General features: G+C 43.1%; 2 protein-coding genes across 2 annotated transcripts; one reads left to right on the plus strand and one right to left on the minus strand.

Annotated features, from left to right (window-relative positions):
* Positions 1 to 7: 7 nt before the first annotated feature.
* Positions 8 to 4,084, minus strand: alg12 (ALG12 alpha-1,6-mannosyltransferase). Its single transcript, XM_070853785.1, has 9 exons — positions 3,926 to 4,084; positions 2,987 to 3,119; positions 2,701 to 2,874; positions 2,375 to 2,569; positions 2,156 to 2,261; positions 1,789 to 2,010; positions 1,187 to 1,356; positions 792 to 867; positions 8 to 670 (listed from the first exon to the last, which is right to left on the minus strand). The coding sequence occupies exons 1-9, from the start codon at positions 4,082 to 4,084 to the stop codon at positions 427 to 429; spliced, it is 1,479 nt and encodes a 492-aa protein (XP_070709886.1). The 3' UTR covers positions 8 to 426.
* Positions 4,085 to 4,412: 328 nt separating this feature from the next.
* creld2 (cysteine-rich with EGF-like domains 2) lies at positions 4,413 to 8,244 on the plus strand. Its single transcript, XM_070853807.1, has 10 exons — positions 4,413 to 4,744; positions 4,904 to 4,986; positions 5,325 to 5,435; positions 5,617 to 5,708; positions 5,822 to 5,998; positions 6,099 to 6,197; positions 6,626 to 6,709; positions 7,035 to 7,130; positions 7,511 to 7,651; positions 7,900 to 8,244. Exons 1-10 carry the CDS (start codon positions 4,601 to 4,603, stop codon positions 7,956 to 7,958), a joined length of 1,086 nt encoding a protein of 361 aa, XP_070709908.1. The 5' UTR covers positions 4,413 to 4,600; the 3' UTR covers positions 7,959 to 8,244.
* The last annotated feature ends 3,542 nt before the right edge of the window (positions 8,245 to 11,786 follow it).

Below are 11,786 nucleotides of genomic sequence, written 5' to 3' on the forward strand. Positions count from 1 at the left end.
TCTTCTTTATTCACCTTTTTTAAAATTTATCTACAAAATATACAAATCACAGCCTGAGGTAAAAAATACAAAGCTGTCTGCAGAAGATAAAATATCTTCTTTCAGACAAACCTTTTTTTCTTCTTTGATATTTGTGGGAAAACCAATGCATTACACAAGAGAATGAGAATAGATAACTGACTGGTGTAGTATTTTAAAAAAGGAAAATAGATTTGACAGTTCAATGCATCATTTATCTACTTGGGTAACAAACCAGCAGTTGATCTTTAGTGGAATGTGGTAGATGATAGACGTGTTATTCTGTTCATAACTAAGGAAAAATAGCTTGAACATTGCAAGCTATCCCAGTATAACCTTTGACATTACTTGGTTTGTCTTTTTTGGTCGCCAACAAAACGCATCCTTAATCCATCGTTCCCGTTGAAGTCACTGTTTTTGTCGCTCAGTCGCAGTCTTTCGTTCCATCAGCATAGTTTTTCTCTCTAACCGCACCCTGACAGGAGGGAAGTGAAACAGGTCGAAGGCAATGTTGCTGTAACCTTCAATGAAGGCCAGAGGCTGGTGGGTGTCCTGGAGTAGCTGTATGTTAGTGACGTTCGCCTCCATGAGCAGGTGTGTGTACATTTTGATCTCAGGGTTGCTTAGGCTCAGGTCCTCACGTTTGTCATATCTGTTGTAAAAAAAAAAAAAAAAAAATCATAAGAGATAGCATCACAAGGGTAATCGTTATTGTGTTTATTGTGTGTGTGCGCATTGTGTTTGTTACAACAAAGCAATGAAAACACACTAACCTCCAGTTTCTGTTCTGCTCCAAGAAGCGAGATACACCAGTTTCAGCAGCATAGGTGTCAATATGAACAAAGACATCTGCAGGAACAAAGACATGGTGTAACAGTGCTAATGTTGTGACTGTATTAGTATGCACTACTTTGTATGATTTCTGCCAAGATTCTTTAGTCTTATGCACAATTAATATAGTTAATCACATTAATAATGAGTTAAGATTAGTTTAGTTTAGATGCACAACATAGAAACTACATACTACGTGCACATATGATCAAGATTGTCCATATTTTCAATGATTAAATCTTAAATGTAAAAAAATGTACTGAGGCAGGTGGCAGGAAATAATAGTGTCACCAATGTTTTCTATGAGGAGCAAATGATGTGTAAAAGTGATTCCAACCTGCAGTTTCTGGCAGCAGCCTGTGTAGTTCCTGCAGCCCTCGGCCCCCCGGGTAGTTGTGGTGGGAAACATAGAGGCAAATGCCAGAGTACGCCGTGTTAGTCAACAGCTGGCCGACCACAACTGCAGAGCCCAGTTTATACATCCAGGATTTCTGGTAGTTGCACAAACTGAAACATAAAGGAAGAAGAAAGTGAGCGGTAGCTTTCACACGGCCACGCTGTTGACACAAGGCGTCTTTCTTATGATGACACTGATATTAATATCTGGAAAACAGTTGCTCCGTATCTATTTTATGAGCGAGAAATAATAACTATCCACCTGCCAAGTGCAATATACAGCATGTAAATGTCCCCGTCGTGGGACTAATAAAGGAATATCTTATCTCTGCTGGTTGTGCGCTCCAAAGTGCCACTTCAGCAAGTCAACTTTCTAATCTTCCAAATGATTTCTGTGTCTTGTGTTACATATTTTACTTATATAACGATGGGAGAATCTGTTTTGTATTGGAATCCATCAGACAATGTTGTTGGATGATAAAACATAAATGTCCTGCCCTGTATTTTTTAATGTACGCATTGGGGTAACATGGTTCGACTTGCATGAAAGAACAGCCTCGGGCAGCCACCAGGCTGAGCGCAGGGAAAGTGTATATGATGAAGCGCATCTCCTTGTGGGGCAGCAGCGAGTAGATAAGGATGAAACCGACGGTGGGTAACAGCAGCAGCCTCATCCGCCTGTCAAGGAGGCCAAGGGGCACGAAAAGCAGCGTGCAGCCCAGAGCACGGGGCACAGCGGAATAAAAGTACCACAGAAAGGGAGAGGTTTACTGAGGAGAGGGGAGTCAAGGAGAATCGGGGGGTTGGAGATCATCCTCAATGATATTCAGTGACAGTAAAATACCAGAAAGTTCAAGTGCACGCATGGGTGATAGTAAAAAACATGTATGCTCGAGTACAATGAAAGGATATTCCCCAGTTGGAACTTTTGTTGAGAATAGTGTTGTACCACAAAACCTGACCTTCAGGCCACAAAAACTTCCTCCAGAAGACCGTGTCAATGGCCACCGTCAGAGCTGTAAAAACCAAAGGAAATCAAAACCTGTTTGGTCAGAAGGGCCAATTTATTGATTCAATTGATTACTGACTAGGCACTTTTCTTTTCACATACTGTGCACTCACTACTCACCCAGTGACAAGATCCCAGCAGGAATAGCATAGTAAAGCAGCTGCAGCAGTCCCAGCTTCCTGCTCAACAGCGACAGCAGTAACATGAGACCCAGGAAGACGCAGAGCTCTGAGCGGAACACAATGATGACGAACGCAGAGAGGCTGATGAACTGGCCGTATTTCTGGGCCATCCAAGATGTGAAGGCAACCAGAACTGGAAAGAAAAAAAGATCGCCGTCACTGTGCCAGTTTTAGATTTAGTCACGAATTCAAGAAAACCTAATAAACTTAATAATCTTAATACAAAGTTCCTGGATTATGATGGTATTTACTGATGTATCTTACCTATCGGCAGTGCAAATACATTAGGGAGCGTCCTGGTGCTGTAAAACATTAGGTGAAACTGAGAGGCACACGTCAGACAGAAGAGGCCAGCAACTGTGGAGCCAAACTGCCTTCTCACCTCCTTCTGCATGTGCCATAGTGCACCGATGACACACGCTCCCAGGGAAGCTCGGACTGCAGAGAACACATCAAGAGAACGCTTTTGTTTAAAATGCTTAAGACCAAAAGAGACAACCTTGTTTCTAAGATAATTGTGGGTTGGAAAGTGCCGATATTGGCAATGTACCTATCAGTTGTGTGTAGAATTTCGGTACGTCCAGCAGAGACGACAGAAACACAACAGGGGAGCAGAGCGTGGAGAGAAACAAAGGGCCAAGGAAAGTCCGTGGCACCACACCAGGGAACTCATGATGGTCATACTGAAAGACAGGAGAGGCTCCGGTCTCAACAACACTAATACAAACAGACCCTAATACAATAATTACTAGTTAGCAGCTGATCTAGAGGTCGTAATCATATCACATTAACATTTCTATTATTTGCCACGAATACTGGGAAAACTTAATAATCATCATCATCATGATCGAAAGCTCCAAAATAGCAACTCAATGGATTTTGAGCTGTTCTCAGTTCTTTAGGCGTTTTGTAGATAATTATGATAAATACCTACATATTGCAATATGTATATGATGTAACAGTGAATAATGCAAAGCAGCATGATCATATGACTTAATATGAATGCTTATGTAGAACTACATGATTAGAAGTATATAATTTTGAACTAGACAAATAAAATCAACACAAATGTTTCTGTCAAATATGAATTGTATCTTTTTTTTTTAAGCTAATATGGCAACGATAAAACAGTAAGATTATATTTTATAGGAGAAATTCAGCATTTATTTCTCTGACTAACTTACATAATGCTTCTGTGAACAGTACAAGCTTTCTCATGTTTATGCCTTCATCTTATTTATGGTTTTGTATAACATACAGTGTGAATTTACCAAAAAATATCTTCAATGTTCCATCTTTGGGACTTTTATACATTCAAACACGTTACAAATGATAAAGCTTTAACCCTCCTCACTGTGTTCATGTAAGTGTTGTCTGTGTGGTTTGTGTTTTCACAGGTGTTTGATTTGAAAACACTCATTATTTCATTCACTGGTGCTGAGCACTGTCAGCTTGTTTAGCACATCTAGCATCAATAACGCCTGCTTACCTTGTCCAAGTTCAGTCTGTGATACAGGACGTCGTGCGCCGCTTGTAGATTAAAACTCTCCTCAACTTTAGTGAATGGGCAAAGTAACAAATGCAAGAGCGCCACAGCTATTAATAAAACCAGCAGTGGCAGCCCCAAAACATTCCTCTTTTCAGCCATGACAGCTGAAAGCTTATCACTTCCTGTCAGGACCGGAAGTGACACATCCTCTCCATTTTCATATCGCGAAACATTATTTTTCTAGTTATGGGATTCAAATATTAATGGGAAATATAATTAAATGCAGCACTCAAAAGGAAAAATAAATTATTTTAAATTCTTCTAAGAGGATTCCTGATTTTTCCACGTGGGGACGGAGCTTTTTGTCCCGCGCGTGGCGGGTTCTGATTGGTTACTCATTTGATTGACAGATCGTCTGAGCAAATCAGCGCAAGCCACAATTCGATCAATAGGCCAACGCGGAAATCTAAAACCGCATCGTTTTTTTTCTACAACCGGCATGTAAATACTATTTTATTGCGCTTTGCATAGGTAGCGCTAACTTAGATTTAATGTTAGGGACGGTTCATTTAGATGTGTCCGAAGCGTGCAGTACTTTTATTGTAGCTGAAAGCTTGTTTGCGAGTGGCAGAAGCGTGTCCTGATGTGAAACTGTGTCTGAATTGATCGGCTGAGATGCTGTCCACCGGTCCACAGCTGCAGCTGCTGCGGCTATTGTCTTGTGTAACTCTTCTGTTACTTTTTCAAGTCACCGACGCCAAGAGGGATCTAAAAAGCGCCTGTACCACCTGTCAGCAAATGACTGATAACTTCAACAAGGTAAAGGAGCATTTCCAAACCTCTCCTTTGTGTTGCTTATCATCTTGGTGTCTTGCTCTAATATTGTCAGTGTTCTTTCCACCTAAAATGGTGTGAAATGCCTTTATGATCATCCCTGTTTCTTTCTGTGCAAGCAGTGACACTATTTTTGTGTTTCAGGGCATCGACAGAACAGCAAAGCAGAACTTTGGCGGAGGCAACACAGCCTGGGAGGAGAGGAAACTGTCTAAATATGAGACGAGGTGAGACGGTGCATCCTGTCCTCTCCAAAGCACAGGTCGCCCTGCCACAGGACAGCCATGTTTGCTTTGCCATCACAGCTGCAGACTGAAGCGTGTCACAGTTTTAGATAAGCAGTTTGCATCTGGGATCTTTGCTCAAATGGGTGATAGCACAGGCAGACTTTCAACCTACAGCATTTAGAAAGTTTGGGGTGTTATTTTCCCACTCTTCCATGCAAGCACTTCCTTTTGTATCATACAGTTTATGTGGTGGCACACACTCATTTCCACCTCTTCCACTTGAAACTCCCATTGGTTCATCTCTTCTGATCACGGTTTGTGCTGTGCTTCCTGTACAGTGAGATCCGTCTGATGGAGATCGTGGAGGGACTGTGTGACAGCAGCAGCTTTGAGTGCAACCGCATGTTGGAGGAGCACGAAGATCATTTTGAAACTTGGTGGTTCAAGAGGTGGGTGTTGGCTCATGCAAATATTGTCAAAGTTTCGTGCCAATTTTTTTCCAGCCACACTTGCAGGTTGGTAGGATTTCAACCGACAGATGAACGTTCTGCTAGCGTGATTAGACGCCCTGACAGAGGCATCACCTGCACGGTCATGTGTTTTAAATGATTGTTTCCTGCTTCAACACAGAAAAACAAAACATCCTGATCTGCACAAATGGTTCTGCATTGAAACCATCAAAGTGTGCTGTCCAAAGGGAACATTTGGATCGGACTGCAATGGTGAATACTGTAACTCTTTTAACCAAAATAACCCCAAGAGTCTGGGGCAGTAGCACGGATGTTAAAAGTAGTTTAATATGTTTGTGCTTGCTGTCTGGTTTTACTTTGTGAAGCCTGTGTTGGGGGCTCAGAGAGACCTTGCCATGGAAACGGAGTGTGCGATGGCGACGGGACTCGCGGAGGAGACGGACAGTGCAGCTGCGACCACGCTTACGAAGGCGAGTTCTGCCTGGACTGCATCGACGGCTACTTCAACGAAGTGAGGAACGACACCTTCTCCCTGTGCACAGGTATGCCTCAGCACGCAGCGACCCAACGAGCAGCCGTCAGCGTTTGAGTGTGAGGAAAGCGGTGTTTTGTAGATCTCTAACAATTCACCTCCTCCTGCAGAATGCGACTCATCCTGCAAAACCTGCACTGGAGCAACCAATCAGGACTGTGATGAGTGCAAAGAGGGCTGGGAGGAGGATGACCAGGAAGCTTGTGTTGGTAAGAGGACCAGCAGAATATGTGGGGTTAAAATGTGTCCTATTTTTTTTTTTATCATTTGAAATAAGCCCTGGTTTAAAGCTTTTCTATGGATGTTAGCTTTTTGAGCCAAAACACAGCCTGCAGCAGACTAGATGAAGGTTGTTCTTAGTCTAGCCGACAGCCTTTTGCTCTGTGATGTCAGAGCAGTGAGGAGTCGGCAGCAAATGAAAGATAAAATAGGTTTTTCAAAAATTGTGAATCACCACAACAGGAAAGGTCTTCGGCATGCAGACATAACACACACACTTCATCAACTGTGTGACACCACAATTGACCGTCTGACCTGATACGGTGTGTTTTTCATCCTGATGTGATAAAGTGCTCCGTAGATGATGGTCTGAGGACACCACTGTCCTCCTCACTGCAGTCCATCTCATGTGTTACAGATGTGAACGAGTGCTCCAGAGATCCTTCTCCATGCAATGAAGATCAGTACTGCCTTAACACGGACGGCTCCTACTCCTGCAAAGGTAATCCATCGCTGTGTTTAGCACATTTATCTGTAAGGTTCTGACACAACAGCAGCTAGTGTGTAGTAAAACGTGCTAATGTGGTGTGTGTGTGTGTGTGTGTGTGTGTGTGTGTGTGTGTGTACACACTATCATTCCCTAATGCAGTGTTGCTTGTATGTTTTTGCAGGGAAATGATTGATTCTTGCTTTATTAAACATTACTCATGAAAATACATGACATACTGTCAATTTACTGCTGTCAAAATCATCATCTCCTCATTTAAACATTTTATTTGACATTCCTCTAATAGAAGGTTGTGTGTGTGTGTGTCTGTCCTTCCCAGCCTGTGACAGTGTGTGCTCTGGCTGCACTGGAGCCGGTCCTGATAAGTGTCAGGGTTGTGCCAGCGGGTACCAGGACGCAGAGGGCGCCTGCACAGGTAAAAACATGAATAAATCACTGTCGGAAGGCTTTCACTCCTTTTTTTTATGCTGGACATCAATTATAGATGCACTCTAAATTGCTATTTTTATAGCTATGAGGAGAAAGATTTCTTGCATGTATCTGGATTCTTTGTGGAGAAAATCTGTGTCAGCGTGCAAAAATCCTTAATCAGAATATTTAAAAATTGAATATTAATATTAAGAGCAGCTGAAATATTGAAGAGAACAAAGGATACTCCTTATTGTTATTGTATATCTCTCTTTTTATGGACAAATCAATGTGTTGTGGACCTCTCAGTACTTTACGACTTTCACAGCAGAGGAGGAGAAGAGAAAACTCCAGGTCGATGCATCAGCGCTGCTTTTTGTTTTCCAGATATCGACGAGTGTTCCCAGCCTGAGTCGTTATGCACCGAGGAGCACCGGGTGTGCGTCAACACTAAAGGCAGCTATGTGTGCATCTGCACGGGTGGTTATGAGGAGCAAGACGGCAAGTGTGTCCAAGTGCCACAGCCAGGTGAGGGTTAGTGCCAAATGATCTGTACAGATTCTACAGATAAAATCTAATATATGTTAATATACTTGAGCAGAAGGTTCACATCGTCCACAACAAAGTGTATTTATATCACAGCCTGTGAAAGGAAATTGTTTTAAAAATACAAAGATGATGTCACATTTCAGCTGACATGAAATGTTGCTGTAGTTTTACAATGTTATTGGTATGAAAAGTACATTTTTATTAATGATGATATCCATTCTCATCAGAAAAAGAGGAAGAGTCTGAGGCACCCGAGACGACCACAAGTCCACGTGGCGAGCTTTGATCTACAAACCGGGACCAATGGGAATCAGGAACGGGTGGAACAGAGTTTCCCACTCTTTTTTCATCCACACGCACTTAATGTACCAGCTGCACTTAGAACCAGCAAAAGCTGAAAAGACGGTGTTCTCTTGAGGTGGATCACGGATTAACGGACAAACAAAAAGAGACATTTTCTGCTCTCCGTTCGCTGGTCGATGTTGCTTTTCTCCAGTGTGCTCAAACGTCACCTTGTTGTCTTTTATTTGTTGTGTGGTTTTAAAATCGAAGGTGTTTCAATAAAGGTGAATTATGTGAAATTTAAGATAAACCCATGTCAACAAAATGTTTGCATTTCCTTGTACAACATTTGTGTGTTTTTTATAGTCTTGAGGAGCAAATGGAGTCCAGTGGATTAAATGAAACTGGAAAGTTAGACCACAGGTTGCTCTGTGTTGCAGTGACCACAGATGACCACATGGTGGCAGTCTAGCCATATGACATAAGGATGCTCACTACTGTTTTAAAGATTCTTGCCTGATTTAATCTGAGAAGGACCAGATCATTTCCCCCTCTGTTTTCGCTCACCTCTCACCCTCATATCTCACTTCCATCTTGATGCATGACCAGATTTGAGTGTGTTATCTAAGACATAATTATCCTGTGTGTCCGATATCTTCATAACTGCATCCTCTACATCTTTAATCTCAGAGTAGATCCGCACACATTAATCCACAGTTTTCCTATACGGCCTGGACTTCACAAAAGAATCCTTCACAGACACATTTGGGTCTTTTGGAAGTCAGCAGCACCGTCACCACTCGGGTGGGAGCAGCGATACGCTTTGGAAAGACCTACCTGTGGCCCCGTTTGGATCAAAGCATATTTTTCTAACCCAAGTCTCACCTTGCAATAAGGCTTCCCGGCTTCCTGCGGGATGATGTCAGCTGTTTTGACTTGACAGGCTCGCCAAGTTGGAGGAGCAGCCAGTTGAGACCTGCCTGAGCTGATGGTGAGGCAGCAGAGGTGCAATCATACTGCGCCCCCCCTCCATCCACCCACCCACCCAGCCACCCCTCCAGTCTTCACACCTGGATGTTAACTTCACTATATGGAAAGTTTCCACCAGGGAGGATAAGAAAAAGTCCTTCCCATAAGCACAGCGTGATCAAATGCAACCAAGGACTGAATAATAATAATCTTAACATGATCGACACCCAATAAATCACACCTCAACTCCCAACATGCCTTTTTTGTCAGGTTATTTTTGTCAAGCACATGTAAGGAAGCGTCATTTTTCATCAATTAAGACATAACCACAATGATTTAATAAAAATGTAGCTGTAGATTTTCTTCACACAAGAAGAATAGTTTGCTATTTTGGGAAATTTGCTTATTTGCTCTCTGGCGAGCTTCTCGTGTGCTGGCAGGCAGATTTTTTTTAACCTTTGGACAGAGCTAGGCGAGCTGTTTCCAGTCTTTAATATTTCCTTTTAATATTTAACTGTCCTTTTAATACTTAACTGGCAGATATGAGAGTGGTATCGATCTTCATATCTAAGACTCAGCACGATGGAAAATTGCTGCTTTTCCAAAAATATCACACTATTCCTTTAAAATATCTTCATTGCCACAATTGAAGCACCAACGTAAAAAAAAGGCAAAAAGCAGAATAACAATGCACAAGTGGCAACATAAACAAAAACAGCTCCTACAGGCCACCTGTAAAATTCATGTATCATCATTAGCTGTGGGGGGGAAAAGTGTTTTTCTCTATGAGAGGAGTCAGCATGAGTCAGCATACTGACTAACACATGAGTCAGTGTACCTATTATTGATGCTACAACACCCGTCTAGGTGAATTTAGCCTTCATTACAGTGACAGAGAGACAGATATCTGATATGATGCTTCATGAACTCTCCAGTTTCACCGCTAATGGCGAAACAAACGGCTCAAGCGGGAAAGTTTGTTCTCATGTTGCAGAAAACTGAGTGACTGGGTGCGATGGGTAATCAATCCAGATTCACCTGGCTTTTTTCTTCACTCAAGGGCTTTCCTCTTTCTCTACACACACCCGAGCAGTGCATCTGCAGGGGTTTGGCGACTCAAGCTGGAGAGAGATAATATACTCCACCCGCCTTATCAGCCGAAACCACAAAGTGGGGCTGTGCTGCTTCATCTGGACTTGTAGATACGATCTGTCTGCCCTCTGAAATTTCAGATTAAGTGATGAATCCAAACTTAGAGGAAAATTCAATCCTTTTCAATCTTGATTTTACATTCTCATAGTTGTGGCTATTCTGACTTGGGAAACCCAACCTCCAACTAGTTTCCCTGGAAGTATAATGCACTACTTGCCCCCATTCACTTGTTTTGCTGAAGTTAGCATCTCCAGAATCTCTACAGCAGACACAACAAGTACAAAGTTGGCATGACCTATTGTTGAAACTGACAAAGTGATGAAAATGAGGTTGTAAAAAGCGTGAAAACAAAGCAGAAATGAGCAGCTTCTACCAGACAGTTGGTCTGTTTAGTGTCTGTCATCAGTTTGCAGCACATGTGGGTAAGAATAATTGGGCTTTGTACAGTTTGAATATCATATGTCACGTGACACATGGGTAGTGAAGTTCAAATCCTGACAACAAACAAGTGTTTAGTATCACAAAATGCCAGGTGCCATTTCAGAATCACAAGTTTTTACATTTGACTCTTAACAACCCAAATGTTCCCAACACTTACAAAATGAACACAGAAATTTAGGTCCTCAGGATCTTAATCAAAATATTCAGATTTTTGAACTTGTGACCTCCCTGAGACAGCTCCTCTAACCACTGGGCTCGCCTGCTGTTGAAATTAGAGTATTGTTTATTCCACATGTTGGCCTCGCCTTTCGTGCGGCGTAGTGAATCCCTGGTCAGAATCCGCAAACCGTGCACCAAGGAGCGGATTGTGTCGGTGTGTGTGCACATGCATAGCATTGCCAATGCGTGTGTTTACACACACTGGAGCAGCACGAATACTCTGTGGCTGGAGGGGCACCCTGCTCTTTTCTCTTGACTTTGTGGTGGTTTTCTGCTGCCAGTAAACCTCAGCTGCGGAGCACATGGTCCAGCTGTAGTGGGGTGACTACGAGGACACTGACATGGTTACTGAGGAAACCTGCAGAGTGAGAAAAAGCACTGACACTGAGCTGATAGCACTATAACCTCCTACATGCAGAAATGCTTTCTTTTTAAGCAGAACGGGACACCCTGCCCTCTGCTCCCTGGCATCAAACTGTGACTCCGACTCTCCTCCTCAGCCTCCTTCATCAGCAGTTATATCTCAGGGCTGCTGTTTCCCAAAGCTATCCTTAGACAACAATCCTCTTTGTTCCTTTGTGAGACAGTGGGACGGAGGTAATTGCAGTGCTGAGATATGCTGAGGGAAACTGCATGCGAAACTAGAAGCCAGATGTGGCACCATGTGCTTTTGTTCAGCTGTCAGTGGCCCGCACTGCCTCTGATGTCAGGCACTCCTTAAACATGCTGCCGTCTCTGATGCGGTGTGCCTGCCTTCTTTTCACCCAGCTGGATGCTCAACCGCCAGCGATTGAGCCGCAGAAATTGGAAACTCTGCAGAGCCGACCCAAGTGAAACTCAAATATAGATCCTGAAGGTGCTGCTTGGGAATCGACCCTTTCAGAGCACCACAAAGGAGGCGCGGGAGCCTCAGTGAGCACAGTGACACCAGCACTCGTGCTCCAAGGCGCTTTATAAAACACAGACTTTGGCGGGAAGTGGAAGTATTTAATGGAGGACAGAGGAGCAGCTGGGGTTGCATGTGTACCAATGGCCGTTTGCCTGAGGACGA

This window comes from Pempheris klunzingeri, chromosome 22, assembly GCF_042242105.1.
Source record: "Pempheris klunzingeri isolate RE-2024b chromosome 22, fPemKlu1.hap1, whole genome shotgun sequence".
Lineage (NCBI taxonomy): Eukaryota > Metazoa > Chordata > Actinopteri > Acropomatiformes > Pempheridae > Pempheris > Pempheris klunzingeri.